Source organism: Heteronotia binoei, chromosome 14 (assembly GCF_032191835.1).
Source record: "Heteronotia binoei isolate CCM8104 ecotype False Entrance Well chromosome 14, APGP_CSIRO_Hbin_v1, whole genome shotgun sequence".
In the NCBI taxonomy this organism is placed as follows: domain Eukaryota; kingdom Metazoa; phylum Chordata; class Lepidosauria; order Squamata; family Gekkonidae; genus Heteronotia; species Heteronotia binoei.
In genome coordinates, this window is record NC_083236.1 from 21,296,821 (window position 1) to 21,315,412 (window position 18,592).

Genomic DNA, 18,592 nt, shown 5'->3' on the forward strand with positions numbered 1-18,592 from the left:
ATAACACACCCCAAGTTGTTTTTCTCTCCATGGGGGAGAAGGTGTGAGATTACTTTCACTTTGAGGGAGAATTTAGACAAGCGTAGAAAGGAAAAGGTCCAGCTGCTCTTCCCTCCCACATTATAGCCTCAGTAGGGGCAGGGAAGGTCAGGTAACTGCTCACACAAATGCTGTGTAACACCTGGTTTGCCTCACCCATGTTTCCAGACTTTGCTTGAAACCCTTTCAGTTCCATAAGTTAAACAAAAAAAACCTCTGAAGGCAAAAATGGACACATCAGAAGAAGAAGATGATATTGGATTTATATCCCGCCCTCCACTCCAAAGAGTCTCAGAGTGGCTCACAATCTCCTTTACCTTCCTCCCCCACAACAGTCACCCTGTGAGGTGGGTGGGGCTGAGAGGGCTCTCACAGCAGCTGCCCTTTTAAGGACAACCTCTGCCAGAGCTATGGCTGACCCAAGGCCATGCTAGCAGGTGCAAGTGGAGTAGTGGGGAATCAAACCCGGTTCTCCCAGATAAGAGTCCACACACTTAACCACTACACCAAACTGGTAAAATTCACTCATCCTGGTATCAGGCCAGACCGTTGTATCACATGTGATGTGATACAAAAATGGAGAAAAAGCAGCATACTTTCCAGAATATTCAGGGTGCTGTGCATGCTGAGGTTCAACGAAGGACAGAATATAATCTTGGGCTCAGCATTCAGTTTCCCCAGGATCTTGGAAATCTGTTCCCATGACCACTAGCCGTTCACCAGTCACATGAGCAGTATAATATCCAAGCATCCAAGTCCCGTGAAATTGGGCTGGTGTAATGTTGTAGCTAAGACTGATGTGAATGAGGAAGATCCCCAGGTTGAATCTCACCTCATCGATAAACTCGCTGCGTGGCTACTTCATCTCACCAACCAGCATACAGGGACTGGGTACTAGCTGACTTTCTGTGGGTTTCTGAAGATTTCTGGTAGAACTCCAAAAGGTAGAACATCTGTCCTTATCAACATCACCATCCTTTTATCTTCCATATTATTTATTTATTTACTTAAAACATTTATTAGCTGCTTTTGTTCAAAGCAGCTTACGACATAAATAAAACATAAAATACATTAAAAAATTAAAATCCAAAATTTAAAATCGTAACTCAGGAGGGTTAGTGAAATTGAGTCCTAAATAAAACTGTCTTCAGCTGCCCTCTCCCCACCCCCCCACCCCCCAGGATCAAAAGTTAGGGGTCAGGCATACCTCTTTGAGGAGGTTGTTTCATTATTGTGGGGCTGCCACTGAAAAGGCCCTCTCTTCTTTGCTCACTAAGTTGAGCATCTTTCATTGATGGCACAGTGAGGAGGGCCTCTTCCTTTTGATTTTAATTTCTGGGCAGGAACAAATGGGAGAAGGCAGACCTTTAGATACCCAGATCCCAAGCCACATAGGGCTTTAAAGGTAAAAACAAGTGCCTAAAATTAGGCACTTGTTTTTACCTTTAGCCACAGCATTTTGCACTAGCTCCAGAATATGAAACATGCAATGCTGTTTTCTTCATCTCTGAGTAGACCGGGAAGCTAACTAGTGTCTCATTCTTATGAACACTTATCTGCACATGAGAGCTAGCATTTGAGGGCAGTTGGCTGCTTGCTTGCGTTCATAAACCATCCTTCTCCTACCCAGTTTTGCTTTCAGTGGGCAAATACTGGAATTGTGTATGTGCCCTTTTTTGTCTCCCTGGATAGGTTGTTGTTATAGTTAGCCAAATATGACTTTACTTTTCAATTCACATTTTTTTTTTTTGCATCTGTGATAGGAACATTACAGTTGGTGTTACTCCTCTTCCATGAACAGTAAAAAGGAGGCTGCTGGAATATCATTCTCATATATCCAATGCTGAACTGGGCCAGAGAGTGTGGATCAGTAGATCCACAAAATGGAAATAGAGACAGATAGGGAAGGATTTCTCTACAAACATGAAGGAAGTCTGAAACCTAGAAAAACAAAAAAATCTGAGGCTTAAAACTCACAAAAACAATAGAAATGATGCCTCTACCATTAAGAAAAGAATTCTCACTGACCCGTGAGTTGCAATTTTGGAGTTGCTAAGCAGCCATGACAGACAACAATATTATTGAGCCCCCTAAGTTGTTGTTTCTGTAAAGCAAAGCCATTGGAGAGATGGAGCAGGGATGGATTTGGAGGCCAAAATAGCCTGTGAGGTGGCCACCCTGCAGTTGGGCACAACTTTTTCCATGGAAAGGCTGAGGGGAAGGGAAACGAGGGAGGGAAAGCTGATAGTAGATTGGCTGGTGTGTGGGAAGAAGTGTCGGGGGGGGGGGTGCTAGGAAAGGTAAAGAGGAAATAGTGGGATATAGGGAAAACAAGATGTCCTCTTAAACTTGGCTACACCCAGCAGTGGACACACTTGAGCAACTTGTTATCATGTGACTTTTGAAATTTGGCTTTACTTTTCCAGGGATGAGGTTACCAGAGGGATGGAAAGAGGGGAAGTAGTGGTATAGTGGTCAGTCTAGGACCTGGAAGATCCAGGTTTGTTTGTCATGAAAGTTTGCTGAGTGACTTTAGGGCAGTCACTTTTATCTCAGCCTAATTTACCTCAGTGTCTGTAAGGATAAAAGAGTAACAGAATGAAGCACTGATGTGGCAGTCCCATTGTTTCTGTCAAGGATTCATGCAAAGTTTCTTTCTCATGTTCACACTAGGCAAAAGGAGCAAATGAAGAAGAAGAAAGGGGGCCAGGACGTAAAGGAGGAGCTCCTGTTTCATGGAACTGGCTCTTCTAATGTAGAAGCCATCTGCAGTGACAACTTTGACTGGAGAATATGTGGGACCAATGGAACAGTCTATGGAAAAGGTCTGTAGGACATGAAGGTGGCTCGGATAAGCTGACTGTAAGATAACACTAAAAACCTGCAATCCCCCCTGTTCATTTTCAAGGGAGAACACTGTCTCTGGGATAAATTGGTCTTCAGTCGATAGTTATTTTATGATGAAGGAATTCTAATGGGTATTTCAACTGAGGAAGGAAATTATTTAGGTAGGTGATCATATTTATGAGAAAAATAGTTCTACTAAAAGCTTCTCAATAGTTCTACTAAAAGCTTCTCAATGCACTGTTCTCCGTGGCTTCCAGGAGAGGAGAAGAATGTGAGAACTGCCTTCACTGCCTCTCATATTTCACTAAAGTTGACTAAACTGACCCCAAGGTGGAATCTCAGAGCTCAAACTGTGAAAAATTGTGTGTGTGGGGGGGGAGAGAAGTGATCATTTGTTAAACATCAAATGTCTGTGTTGTCATATTAAGAACCTAGAAAGAGATCCTGTGTCCTTCTAAGAGCAACTGGAATTGTTTTTTATTGACTGAGGATGCCTTTGAAGGTGGTGGTAAAACGTGGGGTCAGGTCACAGTTTGTTTATGGGTACCCTGTAGGTTTTTCAAGGCAAGAGACAAACAAGTGGCTTGCCATGGTCTCTCCCTCTGTGGAGCAACTCCATACTCCTTTGGTGGTGTCCCATCCAAGTAGTAACCAGGGTTGTCCCTGCTTAGCTTCTGAGATCTGGCTAGATCAGGCTAGCTTGGGCCATCCAAGGAACTACATTTTAAGTATTAACCTCTTCTGTCAGATGTTAGGGTAGAAGTGCAATTGAGAGGTATTTTTTTATTTTATTTTATTTGTAATTTATATCCCACCCTTCCCACCAGGTGGCTCAGGGCGGCTTACAACACATAAAATCTAACATAAAAATATAAAATTATGCATAAAAATTAGACATTCACAATTTACCTACTAAAAATCTAAACAATCACATAGTTATATACTTAAAACATTCAAGACATACGGCGGTCTTGCAGCTACATTCAGTGTCAGTTTCAGTGCTGGTTAGTTTTTGGCCAGCCGGAAGAGGACTGTCTTACAGGCCCTGCGGAATTGAACAAGATCCCGCAGGGCCCTTATCTCTTCCGGCAGCTGGTTCCACCAGGAAGGGGCCATTACAGAGAAGGCCCTGTCCCTTGTTGTTTTCAAACGGGCTTCCTTTGGCCTGGGAACAACCAGGAGATTTTGAGTTCCAGGGGTGCTTGTGCTGAATCCTTATAGGGGCAGTAATCTATACTATGAATGTATAGGAAAAATGCAGGGTATAAAGTGTGAAAATCTTCTCTTACAGAAGCTTCTATACAGGGAATGAACCAGAGAATCTGGTTATATAACTGATGATTCAGTCCAGAATGTTCTGCCACTTAATGCTTTGTTGCGCTGTAAGGAAAGATGCTCTTGATGTTATGTTAGTAATCTCTGACTTGGTGCCTGAAGGCAATGTTCCCTCTAAGCTGCAGAGTCTTGTGAGCAAAAAGTCTACTTTGTGAGCTACTGGCATTAAAGTTGTGAGCTACTGCTCTGGGGCTGTTTTCCCTGAGTGAAGACAAAAATGTGTGAGCTGGAGGCTAAAAACCTGTGAGCTAGCTCACACTGACTCAGCTTAGAGGGAATGCTGCCTGTAGGTACCATGGTGCTCAAAGCAAAGAGCCAGATTTGGCTTTCTTCCACTTGAGCAGCATGTGCTTCAAACAACTCCAGAAGGCATTATTTTGGGGTCTGTAGGGAGCACCTGTGTGGAAATAACTGCTTCCATCAGAGAAGGATATTCAGCTTGAAGCCTCCCAACATTTTAAGATTCCCCCCACCCCCCAAAAGCCATTATTTTGTCATTGGCAGCCATTTGGTCATCCACAGCTCTTTCTCAAGATACCCAAAGTGTCCACAGGTTCAACAATACTATAGCCCTCTGTTACAAGTTATCTTCTGTATCATAGCCAATCTTCAGAAAGCTCGGGGGGGGGGGGGGGCGCATTCAGTTTATCCTCTTAATCTTTGCAGTTAGGGTAGCTGGTGGCAAAGCCAGAGCCAGTAAGCTGCATGACTCAGTGGGGATTTGAACCTAGGTCTCACTAGCCCCAATTCAATATTTAATTCCACTAAATCCACATTTGGGCTGTGGTCAGATGGCAGGCTTAGCGCAATCTGATTTCCCCTCTGATTTGATCCGATTGTTTTTGTGCTGGAGAATTTTGATCTAACATCAACCTGAAACCTGTCTCCGCGCACGATCACCCTGTGGTTGACCATTCAGACTGCAGTGGGTAGTTGGGCAGTTTTTTAAAAAAACAACTTGTTGATCACACATGCACATAGGCAGGCGCCTACTCAAACCGCTGCTCCTTTTCAACAGCTTAGTTAGCGGTCCCTCTGCCAAATATTTTGAGCTCATTAGTTCCTATACAACCATATTTCTCTTCCAAGAATCACTTCCTTCCCCACCCAGTGTCATTCCTGATCATTTTTTACCTTTGTCCATCAGATAGATCAGCATCAGAAAAATGCATCCTCAGGAGAATTCCTTTGGACTTCACATGTTTAGGGCTCCTTTCACATTACCAGTCTAAAGTGGATGCCTGGACTTAGCGCTGAAATTGTAGAACCAGGGGTGTTAAATACCTGGCCTTGGGCCAGATCCGCCCCCCCCAAGGCTTTGATCAGCCCCCCCCCCCAGACTCTTTTCTCCCCCCTCTTCCCCCTCCTGTCCTTACCCTTTAAAGCTCCCAGGCTGAGTCTCTTTCAGTTTCAGTCTGGGAGCTTCAAAGGCTCTTTGAAGCCCCCTTTGAAGCCTGCAGGTTGAGTCCCTCTTCCTGCCTTTCTTTGCTGGCTGCTGCAAGGAAAACCTGGGGGGTGGATTTTAAGATCCATTCCACACTTCTTTGCAGCTGCGTCTGTATTCTGCAGTGGTGTCAAATGGAGTAGAGATTGTTACATTTTCAGTTTTCTTGTAGCTAGCTGAAACCCATGCTTCCTGGAGTTGTGTCCTTGCAAACAAGGGTTGATGCTTTCAGCCAGCTTGTTCCTGTTGAATGGACCTAATCTAGTGACTACTGTAATGTGGGAACCCACACCCAAAAATCTAGTGACTACTGTAATGTGGGAACCCACACCCATATTATACTGGAAAGGCTTTGTCAATCTGAGTAGACCGGGGGCGGGGGAGACGCTTACAATGCCATTTCATTGTTTCCACAGAGTCAGAGCCTTGTGCTTTTGCTTGATGTTTTATTTTAAAATTTGCATTGCGAAATTCTACTAGTCTCCCACCTTTCCAACTTAAACTATTGGAAGAGTTTTAAGCATGTTTGTATTTTAAGTCTCAAAAAAAATCTTTAATTGTGTTTGTGTCCATTATAAAGTTTATATCTCCACCACCTGGCATTATATTTTATGACACTCATAGCCCAGCCTCACAAAGTCCCGTTTGTGTCAGATCTGGCCCTCCTGAGTTTGACACCCTTGCTGTAGAGCATCGTGGCATGCAGATTTACATGAGAGTAGCCCCACTGGCTTCAGCACATTTACTCCTGTGTCAGTCACAGGAGGAAGTCAAACAGCAACGCCTGAGGAAGAAACCCCTTTTTTGGCTTACACAGTTTGTGTGGGGAAAGTTCCAATTTGTAACTAGGCTTATCAGATCCAGGTTAGGAAACAACTCCTGGAGATTTGGGGATGGAGATTTAGGGAGGACAGGGACCTCAGTGGAGTGCAATGCCCGAGAACCCACCTTCCAAAACATTCATTTTCTCCAGAGGAACCAGTCTGCATTGGGAATCCAGGAGAAGGGAGATGGAATCATGGCTGCAGAAATGCGAGCCCAAAGAGGAACTGTTTACACTGCCATCCCACACCAAGAAATGGCAGAATGGGGCTTTTTTATGTGGCGCAAAGTGGTAAAGCTGCAGTACTGCAGTCAGAGCCCTCTGCTCATGACCTGAGTTCAATCCCAGTGAAAGCTGGTTTCAGGTAGCCAGCTCAAGGTTGTCTCAGCCTTCTAAGGTCGGTAAAATGAGTCCCCAGCTTGCTGGGGGGAAAGCGTAGATGACTGGGGAAGGCAGTGGCAAACCACCCCGTAAAAAGTCTGCCGTGAAAACGTCATGAAAGCAATGTCACCCCAGAGTCGAAAATGACTGGTGCTTGCACAGGGGGGACTACCTTTACCTTTAATCCCAACAAAAGATTGGGGCACATAAAAATAAGAGCAGTGCCTCATGACCCTTAGGCAGAGATCCACTTATGTGCACATGGTTGACTTTTGAAAATGGAAGGGAAGGTTCAGACTTTGCATCTGGCTTGAGATCACAGTGAGGGAATTCTGACATCTGGAAATGTGGGGTGAAAGCAATAACATCTGTAAAGACCAGACTTTCCCTGGTGTCAAAAAAGTCTGCTTTAGAGAGGGGTGAGAACAGTGTAGCGATGGCTGGGGATCGGGATACAGATGTTGCTGTCTGAATGTGCATTAACATCAAATAGCTCGTCTGACTGCAGCCTTGGTATTGCTTCCGCCAAGAGTGCTGTGGTTTTCTAAGAGTTTTGCTTTTTTTCTGATTGTTAGAAAACAAACCACGGGGAGTCCCAGCTTTCTGTTTATCCTGTATTTTGTGATCACTCACCACGGTCGATAGTTGATGGACCTATCCTTCCTGAATCTTTCTAACCCTTAAAAGCCACCTATGCTCATGGTAATCCTTGGCAGTGAATCCCACACTTTAATTTCTTGTTGAGCAAGAAATGTTTCCTTTTGCCTGTCCTGAACCTATGAGTTTTATTGGGCACCCTTCATTCTAGTATTACAGAAGAGGGAGGAAAAGCTCTCAATCTGCTTGCAAATTTTATAAGCTCTCCTTCCCCCCTCTCCCTTACGCTGAATAGACTTATGATGCTTCATCCTTCTCACATAGAAAAGGTTCTCCAACCCCTTATTTATTTTGGTTGCCCTCTTTCTGTACTTTTCCCCTCTCAGATATCTATTTTAAAATATGACAACCAGAATTATATACAGTATTTTAAATGCAGGCATACGGTTGTTCTGTACAAGATTCTTACTTGTGATATATTGGGCGGGAGGGGAAAGTCTTAATGTTTATCTTAATGTTTTTCGGCAATCTGCTTCTCCTTTTTCTCACCTTACTGTCCTCTTGCATTTATTTTGCTAGAACCTCTGCTCCTTTCTGTTTGCCTCTCTTCATAAGTGCTGTGATCCTCCTCAGATTGAAATGCGGGGCATCCCCCTGACTGCCCCCTTGGCTTGCTATGATGCACTTCAATGGGGCCAGTGCAGAGCTGTTTTCCAGAGAGTATGTCTTGTCTGTTGGTATCAGGAATCAAGTAGCAATTCTTTGCGGAGAATCCAGTAGTAAGAATTTTTCTCCTGTTTACATAGTAATCAGATTTTTTGAGAGATTCTGGGGCAAAATCTTCTAGTAGCACGCAACTATATATAAAGTACTCTGCTGTAATTGCACACTTTTGCGTTTACAAAAATACATTACAAACATTTTTACTTGTCTTTCCCACTTCTTTATAGGAAGCTACTTTGCTAGGGAAGCAAAGTATTCCCACCAATACTGTCGGCTGGATGCCAAAGGGAAAACTATGTTTGTGGCTCGTGTTCTGGTTGGTGATTTTGTGGTAGGGAATCAAAGTTACAATCGCCCCCCACTCAGATCTTCTGTCACGACCCACTGCTACGACAGCTGCGTGGACAAGATGATTGATCCGTCCATCTTTGTCGTCTTTGAGAAGCATCAGATTTACCCTGCGTATATGATCAGTTACAGCGAAGAAAAGAAATGTATTTTAGCATAAATAATGACGTCTGCGACACTTGGACAAGTGTTTTTTACAAGCTTTTGTAATAGCTCAGATTTAAAGCAATCCTTGCCTCCCGAAATGCGTAATAAATGTTGAGGAAGCTAGGAGCCATATATTCTGAATTCTAACAATGGTATGTTAATATGTACTGCAGTAAGGAAAGGTTGGATTTTTCTGGGGGAAATGAAACAGTTTGCTACAAGCAATTTCATACTTTTAAAAATGTTAAAGAGTTTGCAGTTTAACCTTTAATGTTATACGATTTTTATGGATGGGTGTTGTACCCATCAAATGATGTAGGACAGAGAAATAGATGCATATGTTCTTTGTTCTACTTGACGGAGATTAATTTTCGTTGTGCCAGGGACACATGCAGCATACTTGTGTCAAAAGATACAGCTGTTGACCTTGGCCCTGAATAGCTTTCGGTTGCACGCAGGATGTTTAGCTGTTACTGATCGTCTGTATTCCGTAGCTTAGTCTACAATGACCAGTTAATGGTGAATAGATAAAACGCTTTTGATCATGAGACAGCTTAGCTCAAATACGTTTGGCCGTTTTATTACACAATCGCAATCGAACACATGAATACTTTCTTGGTTTTGGATAATTAGAATGCTCCTGGCCAAATGTACTAAACCTACAAGAAATTACTGCTAAGCTCTGCCTAACAGTAACTATGGCAAAAGTGAATAGCCACCCTGCCAGCCAGAGAAAAATGTTCCAGACACGTTTAGTAAGACTGGTGTTGTTCTCTAGAGGGTATTGTGATTAGTTGGTAGTGTTCTCACCTTAATTTTTGACACCCCCTGCCCCCGCTTTACAAGTTCTTCTCGTACTGTGCTGCAAAAGTAGAGGATGTAGTGTGTGTGGGTAACTGTAGGTTAAGGTAATGTTTCTGTAAAGGTTTTTAAAAATAAAGTTTTTTTAAAATCAGCATCCTGTGGGGTTTTTTTTGCTTTTTAAGCAAGGGGAATTGTGAATGACAGGGATAATGCCCTGGATATCACCTCATCCCTTTTGCATCTAGGACAACCAGAAGGATATCAAAAACAGGAAGCATGACAAAATACGTTTTGACAAATGAAAGACTTTCTGCAGTTTTAACTCTTCATTGCATTTTCAGGTAGAATTCAGAGCAGCAAAACGTTAATGATTTCACTGTTTCTTATCGACTATTACTGGAATTTGATTTTAGGAATGAAAATTTAGGCTGTCAGTGGTGGATCTTCATTTACAAGGGCATGGTATGTGTGTGGAGGCCCCAGTTGGACCAGGAAGCTGACCTCTTTGCCATGCTATCGAAATTCACTGCATTCAATGGAACTGAAGAGAAGCCAAGAAGGGGGTATGTCCTTGGGACTGGCTATAGCATGAGGGTTGCTTCAGAGGCTGGCTCTGATTTTGGGCAGCAGAGAACTACAGTTGCCTGCTATCAAGTGAGATCACTTAACTGCTCCACCTAGCCCAGTGTGGTCCAGTCCGACTGGCAGTGATGTTGCACTGCAGAGAGTACCAAAATGCAAAGGGGGGGGGGGCTGCTTCAGCTTTCTATGTATGATGGTATTGGCCCTCTTCGTTGCAACACAACATCACCAGCACACACACACAGGGTTAACTCTGAACATGTCCACACTCAAATGGTCCTTCCGCTATGAATTACCAGGTGCAACAACCACTGGCTTTCTAAAAACCAGTTTCTGCTGTTCAAGATAGTGGCAGCAACATCATTCTGCCTTCTGGTGGAAGAAGAAACTGTGGAGGAAACAGCTGCTGCTGTTTGGGAATGGGTATTAGAAACACCATGAAACACACACAAGGCTAGGACAAGAACATATAACCATTGACTATAAAGATGTTCTAGAGAATATATTCAGAAGTGTGCATGTATACAATCGTCCCAAATTTAACATATACAGGTGTGCTCTCCAGCACAATCATGTCACTTAAACATTCATCTTGCTGGTTAGTGTGCCAATTTCAAATAGAAACATTCATCTCCTTGGGCTGTTCCGAGCTGTCTCCCACCTCTTCTCCTGTCCAGCAAGGTCTGTCCCCACTTCCTCTGCTTCTCTCAACAGGCCTGGACTCAGCTGTTCTCCTTCCCTCTGCCAATTGAAGGAGGCATGTATCGCCTGGAAGCAGACCACAGGGGGGAGCCATCTTCCCCTTGCTACAAAAGAACCTGGAGTAGTTAGCACTTAACAAAAACAACATGGCTCCAGTCCCTTCCTCGCATCCTGAGGTAGAAACAGATCTGTGGATATTAAGCTGTAGCTTAAAAAACAAAACCTCAGGTAGGAAAGAGCTTCCTATACCGGAGCATATTCAGCCTGTGCTGAAAACACCGCATTGGCTGCCTGTGGCGTTCTGGATTCGTTTCAAGGTGCTGGTTGTTAACCTTTAAAGCCCTATATGGTCTGAGACCTGTCTACCTTCAGGACTGCCATTCCCCACATGTGCCCCAGAGAGCACTGCATTCAGGATCTCAAAATCTTTTAACAGTCCTTGGGCTGAAGAAAGCCCGGCTAACCACCACCAGGGCCAAGGCCTTCTCTGTGGCAGCTCCCCCATGGTGGAATGTGCTACCGGAAAACATCAGAGTCCTGAGGGACCTCCCACAGTTCTGCAGGGCTTGTAAGGCCGAACTATTCTGCCTTGCATTTAACGACTAATGGGAGATAGCTGTCAAGTTGCCACATAACTGACAGTCTTGGCCAATATCACTAACAATATTCTGAGCACCACATTGATAAGATCCTTGGATAATATTGATAACACTACAGGTTACCAATGTTGTAATTTTAACTGTCTATTTTATGATATAGTAATGTCTAGAAGAGCCCCGTGGCGCTGTGTGTTAAAGCTGCAGCACCGCAGTACTAAACTCTGCTTACAACCTGAGTTCAAACCCTGGTGGAAGCTGGGTTTTCAGGTAGCCGGCTCAAGGTAGACTCAGCCTTCCATCCTTCCGAGGTCGGTCAAATGAGTCCCCAGCTTGCTGGGGGGAAAGTGTAGATGACTGGGGAAGGCAATGGCAAACCACCCTGTAAAAAAGTCTGCCATGAAAACATTGTGAAAGCAGCAACATCACCCCAGAGTCGGAAACAACTGGTGCTGGCACAGGGGACCTTTCCTTTTTCCAATTTCTTGATTGTTTACATCTTATGTTTCTGTGTTGTGTTTTATTGATTGTTAGCCTCCCTGAGCCCGCTAAAAGGAGTGTGGGATATAAATCTTAATAAAATAAAAATAAAATTTATTCACATACAGTGACCACAAGTGAATGAAAAAATGCACAGATGAAATGGAATATCTGAAGTGGTACATAGTTGTCCCGACCTGGAAAGCCAAGACTAGCCCAGTCTCCTCAGATCTTGGAAGCTAAGCGGGATCGCCCTGGCTAGTAGTTGGATGGCAGACCACCAAGGAATACCAGGGTCTTGACTAGTGTTCCCTCTAAACTGAGTTAGCATGAGCTAGTTCACAGATTTTTAGCTTCCAGCTCACACATTTTTGTCTTAGCTCAGGAAGGATGACCCCAGAGCACACTAGCTGATGCAGTAGCTCACAACTTTAATGCCAGTAGCTCACAAAGTAGAATTTTTGCTCTGCAGGCTTAGAGGCTCTGCAGCTTAGAGGGAATACTGGTCTTGACTCAGAGGCAAGCAATGGCCAACCACCTCTGCCTGTCTCTTGCCTCAAAAACCCTGCAGAGTCACCAAAAGTCAGCTGTGGCTTAATGGTAAAAACAAGATGGTTTCTAGGAATCCCCAACTGCTCAAAATACATTCATTGTAAATGCCGCTTGTGCATTCCAGTGGGTCAGTGGCAGTGTTCCCTCTAAGCAGAGTCAGCGTGAGCCAGCTCACAGGTTTTTAGCTTCCAGCTTGCACATTTTTGTCTTAGCTCAAGAAGGATGACCCCAGAGCACACTTATTCATGCAGTAGCTCACAACTTTAATGCCAGGAGCTCACAAAGTAGAATTTTTGCTCACGAGACTCTGCAGCTTAGAGGGAACATTGGTCAGGACTATACATTCCGTACGTCCAAATCACATTCTGCACCTTGCTCACCTTGTTAATCCTAATATCAAACAATCCCCACTGGTGTTTTAGAATATACGAACTCTTGCTTTAGCCAGTCAGTTAACTCCCATTTCCCCTTTTCTTCTCTAGATATGCAAAAAAGCAACTGATTTTGAACAGACAGGTCAAAGGTAGTGCAAGAATAAGAAGCGTGTACCCGAAAGTCCAGGAATAAAAAGGAATCTTTGTAATCGCAATTCCCAAAGACCTCGCGCACTTAAGAGGTATACTAGATTTCATTGTCGCATTTAGGCAGTGATTACGGCATACTGCTGTGCTGGGAAACAGATTCGGACTAAGAACGCTGATTAGAAACTGGTTGAGAAACTTCCAAGTTTTATCCTAGGGCATGAACAGCTGCAGCCTTCCGCATGAGTCGCTCAGTCATTGGAGCATTTGGTCTAAGTTCCTCACGTTCTATCAGAAGGCATCTAAAGAACAGAAGAGGGGGCAGGAGAGAATGGGAAAACTCTTAAAGTAGGCTCTGTTTTGGTTGCAGCAGTTAAATGTCCTTGGAAGCAGCAATCCTGTTATGTTTAAACACAGCCAGTCATACGTGAGCTGGGCCAATTTTGCAAGGCCCTTGGCAGACAGCTGCTGCCCTGCCGGGTTTCAGCCCAACGTGGTGTAAGGACCCTCAGAATGGGCTCAGCGTGCAGAATGGCCCAGCCTTCAAATATTACTAAGGATGAATCCACAGGACAGCAACCCCCCAAGCTACTGCAGCTGAATCTCAAGGGCACTTCCCAGCTTTTTAGCAGATTATATAAACCAAATTTATGCAAGTCCCATATTAGAACAGCAGCTATTTTCAGCTTATGGCCCTCCAACCTTCCTGGCAGTGAAATACTCTTAGGGCAGAATGCAGGTCAAGTGCAATTTCTAGAGAACAGCAGAGACGTACATAGGGTTGCCAGGTCCCCCTGGCGCACAGGGGATCCCCTTGTTTCCAGTACACCCACTTGAATTTTTTAAACAACTCAGTGTCCCATTCCACAGTAAGCTGCCTTCACCCAATCAGAATGAGCTCCGTGAGCTGCCAATCATTTTTCAGCTAGCTCACCTTTTCTCAAGCAGCATTGCTTCAAAGCCTACAATTGCTTGCTGTCTGTCCCAGCATCGCTAGACACCAATGTCACCGACATATGCACACTGGCAACTCCTTTTGGGATGCAGTGTAAAGGGACTGAGATGGCTAGAGATATCTTCTCACACACCACCTATGTTCATGGATTCGTCCCTGCCTTTTGAGCTAAGCAAAATCCAGATGTCATTTTTAGAAAACGGTACTCACTCACCTGGCAAGTTTCTGGTTCGCTTTGGATTTACAGTTTAACGCAGCATGGATCAGGAGCTGGGCAAAAACATCTCTCTGGGGGGAAATTCAAGTGACAGATGTTACAGCTGTGTAAGAAGAGATGGAGGGATTCCTGATTGTCAGTGATTTAAACACACAAGCAAGGAAGATTTGCTACTGAGGCCACCCAGCCCCTGCTAAGTGTTCATTTCACTGTCAATTTAAACATCAGCAGAAGACCGGAGATGTTCCACAGGGCCTTTAGTTGAGGCAATGGGTGTCTCATTTATTCTGGCCTCCCCTGCTCCATCCCCCCCCCAACATCTCTATAGACTTATAGGAGGAGCATGCTCCTAGGTTTATGGGCCATCTTGCTGTAGCTAATGTGTAAAAAAAAAAATAGACCTGTCAAAGACTTTTATAGTGTTAACTGTGCTTTTAATTGTTGTGAGCTGCCCTGAGTGCAGGGAAGGACAGGATAAAAATTTAATAAAACAATAAATCAGTATCATGGGCAAAATTATCAGTGGGTCATCGTGCAGTAACAAGGATGCAGAAGTGCCACATTCTTCTTTCAAAGGCAGAAATATCACAGGAAATGGAGCCCTCCAACTTACGCTGCCTAACAGTGGAGGAGACTGAAGCCTATGGGTGCTTTGCAGAGCCCCTCTGGTTGCGATGTCTGTAGAAGAGACCACCATTCTTATGAGAGCCAAGGTTTTTGTAGACTGGGAACCCTGTAAGCTAGGGAAAGGCCTGCCTTCGTTCACCCAATTAAAGCAGCCTTGGAAGCATTCTTCCCCACATTAAACGGGCAGGAAACGAACAAAAATAAACCAGCCTATGACATTTCAGGAACTCTTTCAATAACCCAGGAGTATTCCATGTACTATTTTTTGGTCTTTGAATCTTTGTCCCTGTGGAAATGGGTGTTGATCTTTTTATTTCATTTATTTATTCATGTTAATTTCTAGTCTGCCTTATCCCGCAAGCGGGCTCAGGGTGGACTGCAACAAACTTTACCAATAACAATAAGCAATAAAATTAGAAGTAAATTAAACAGTTTTGTGACTGTGATGGATTTTTAACATGACACTGTCCTCCTGAGAAATGTGTAGCTTCTTCTGAACCAAAAAGAATGCCCAGCTGGAAATTCCTTCTGGCTGATGCAGGTCCCCTTGGCTCTGGGTGCAGGGAGGAGGAGAGGGGCCTGCTGCCTCCTTCCTTGCCTTAAGGAGACAGGGCTGACTGAGAGCTAGATGCCACTGTTGTTGAAGCCTTGCAGAGCTTTACAGCTTTCCCACTGAGCTGATTTTAATAGCCCACTGGAGACTGACAGGGAAGCCCAAATTCTCTACACTAGAGCAAGCCCAGGGGTCATACTCTGATCCGTGACTAGCGCTGGTCATTCTTCACACAGCTGGTTCAGGCCTAGCAGGGTATCAAACATGTGGCCCGGGGGCCAAATCAGGGCTCCTATCAGTCCCTCAAGCAACTGGCTGTCATCTACTTCCTTCTCCCTCTCTCTTGCTTCCTTTTGCATCACAGCTTGCTTTGCCAAGCTTGCTCAATTGCACAGGAGCTACAGAGCAAAGCCTCTATTTTCTCCATTGGCTGAGGCTCCTCCCTTGGGGAGGAAGGGGGGAGGAATAGCTTGCTCCAAAGGAAACTCTGGCTATTTCCTTCCTTCTTCAGAAGACTAGGAGGAGGAGGAGCCTCAGCCTACAGAAGGAAGAGAGGCTTGGCTCAGTAGCTCTGCTGTGCAATTGAGAGAGCCTGGATTGCAAGGGAGAGATACAAAGAAAGCACCTTTAAGACCAACAAATGCTAATGTTTTAAGCATGTTTTATTTTAAATTTTAAAAAAGTATTTGTGTTTGTCTATGTCTTTTATAAAGTTTATATCTCTGCTACTTGGCATTACATTTTATGACACACATGGCCCAGCTCTACAAGCTCTCATTTATATCAGATATTGCCCTCTTAACAAGTGAGTTCAGTTCCCCTGCCCTCTAGTGTAAGAATTTGGTCTCCCTGGCCAGCCACATGGGAATCTGACTTTCTAACCAGTGTAACTGCCATGAAAGGCCTCAGCAAAAGGAACTGTTCCAATTTTCAGTCACTGTTCTGAGGAAAAGAAAAAACGGGGAAATAAAGCAGCTGATGAGGCCAAGAAAAGGTGGAAAAACCTTTTCAGAGCTGCAAATCTCCCCTCATTTGATGGGTCAATGCTGTTTGTACTACACTGCCTGAGAAGGATGTGGGAGGAGAGACTGCAAACTGGATAAATGCCAGCAGTGAAAGAGAACAGGCATCGCAATTGTCTAACATGCAGGAAAACTAAATCATGAAACAAAATATGGGAGGAGCAGGAATGCAGAAAAAGAAAGCAGAAACGTCCCTGTTGGAATTCCAAGGGGGAAGGATGGTTCCGTCTCCCTTCATGGTGGTCAGAAGACCATCAGAGGAAGGTCTTATGGTCACTCAATGAAACTAATGAGCAGCACAGAAGTGAAAAGGTCACTGACTACTGGGCATGATTGACTCCTATCAGATCTAAACCTCCAGGTGGTTTTGGGGTGGAAATTGCACCAAGGCCCTGAAATGTATGCAGGCCTGGCAATGAACCCGCAAGTAGTTCTTGGCTTTCAGCTCTTGGGTATATTCAGAAGGAACAGGGTTAGAGAACAAGCATGGCAGCCATCTCCAACTAAGCCCAGCACAGCTCTCATTCCCACTTGTTTTTCAAAGCTGAAGCAAGGCCTCAGGCACTCCTGGAGACATTTCCTCTCCAGCTAGCCTCCACCTTTCCTGGAGCACCAACTCAGGACAGACCAAAGCCAGCCACATCCCCATTTTACAAAAGCCCCGCCACGCCCTTTTACCTGAGCATTGCTTCCCCCTATCTCAACCACCTGGTAGCGAATGGGATAGAGCAACTCCACTGCCTTGTCGTAGTTGCCACTCTCGAACTCGACCAAAGCTTGCAACAGAGGAAGGCCCAGCTTTGAAGACAGGTTTAGCTCGTAGTCTTCGCCAGGTGCCCTGGAGAACAGATAAGAGAGGCAGAAGTCACAACAGCCAACTAAAGCATTAATAAACCGCTGCATTGGGGGCGGCTGCACCACTAGATCATGAGAACCAAGGCAGAAAATTAGAACTAAACCCTTTTAAAAAAGCATCAAGCAAGAAGAAAAAGAAATCTGTATTCTAAGACTATTTGCAGCTTACTGGACCAGTTCCTGGAGAGACGTTAGCAGCTCGTGAGTCGTTTTTTGGTCCTTGGCCCCTAACGAAGCCATCAGAATGTGAGCATTGTTGAAGAGCAGGACATGATCTGAGGCATGTTTCTGTGTCAGCTGGTTTACTCCTTTCCACCTGTTGCCCACTTTCACACCTAAGGGCAAGCACCACATATTTAGAACATCTAGCCTAGTCTTTTTTGAAGAAAATTATTTGACTGCAACTCTATGCAGTAAGAAGAGCACCGTGGCACAGAGTGTTAAAGCTGCAGTACTGCAGTCCTAAACTCTGCTCACAATCTGAGTTCGATCCCCAGTGGAAGCTGGGTTTTCAGGTAGCCAGCTCGAGGTTGACTCAGCCTTCCATCCTTCCGAGGTTGGTAAAATGAGTCCCCAGCTTGCTGAGGGGAAAGTGTAGATGACTGGGGAAGGCAATGACAAACCACCCCGTAAAAAAGTCTGCCGTGAAAACGTTGTGAAAGTAACATCACCCCAGAGTCGGAAACGACTGGTGCTTGCACAGGGGACCTTTCCTTTTTCCTTTCCCTATGCAATTACCTAGGAGCAGGCCCCATTGAACGCACTGGAACTGACTTTGGAACAGTCATACATTACATTGATCTATTTAGTTTTGGAATGCTTTTTAAAATGTAAAATATAGTTTTCTCTATTGGAATAAATATTTCCTGACCATCTGAGTCCACCTCTTCGCCGACTCAAACTGTGTTCTGCTGCTTCAGACCAACACAGCTACCCACTTGAATGCCTCTAACTCAGTTCAGCTAGAATTTGTAGCTAAACCATCAGAACAAAATGCTGAGGGTCGGGGAGAAGCAGAGAATGAAGGCCAGGGGGGGTGGGGGCAGCTCTTGCTTTGCCAGGCCAAACTTGGCTCTTTGCCGCTTATTCTTTCTGTTTAACACAGTCAGCAGAGGAGAGTGGAAGCAGATGGCTAAGAAGCCCTAAATATGGTTCCAAAGTTGAGTGGCTTCCTCCAGCTCCACCTTTGATACAGGAGTTTCATACACACAATCTTCAGTTAAATTTTGTGGAACTTGAAGGGCCACGACTCAAAGCTTAATGAAAAAACTGCTTCCTTCCCATTGCCTCAGATGTTCAGGGAAATGATGGGAAAAGGGAGTTTTTAAAAGTGTCATGTGTGCACCAGTGTGGTGTAGTGGTTAAGAGCAGCAAACACTAATCTGGAGAACTGGGTTGGATTCCCTGCTCCTGCTCCGCATGAAGACTGCTGGGTGGTTTTG

The 18,592-nt window shown here is 44.6% G+C and overlaps 2 protein-coding genes across 2 annotated transcripts in view; one reads left to right on the forward strand and one right to left on the reverse strand.

Moving 5' to 3' along the window:
- Positions 1–9,639, forward strand: part of LOC132582269 (zinc finger CCCH-type antiviral protein 1-like) — a 57,245-nt gene extending 47,606 nt beyond the window's left edge. The window contains exons 14-15 of the mRNA XM_060253810.1: positions 2,713–2,864; positions 8,417–9,639. Coding sequence (XP_060109793.1) covers positions 2,713–2,864; positions 8,417–8,697 — 433 coding nt within the window. The 3' untranslated portion in view covers positions 8,698–9,639. The remainder of the gene's footprint in view (positions 1–2,712; positions 2,865–8,416) is intronic.
- A 918-nt stretch (positions 9,640–10,557) lies between these two features.
- The window catches only part of TTC38 (tetratricopeptide repeat domain 38), a 28,556-nt gene continuing 20,521 nt past the window's right edge, over positions 10,558–18,592 (reverse strand). The window contains exons 11-14 of the mRNA XM_060254145.1: positions 17,320–17,485; positions 16,974–17,133; positions 14,091–14,164; positions 10,558–13,223 (exon numbers count right to left, since the gene is read on the reverse strand). Coding sequence (XP_060110128.1) covers positions 13,130–13,223; positions 14,091–14,164; positions 16,974–17,133; positions 17,320–17,485 — 494 coding nt within the window. The 3' untranslated portion in view covers positions 10,558–13,129. The remainder of the gene's footprint in view (positions 13,224–14,090; positions 14,165–16,973; positions 17,134–17,319; positions 17,486–18,592) is intronic.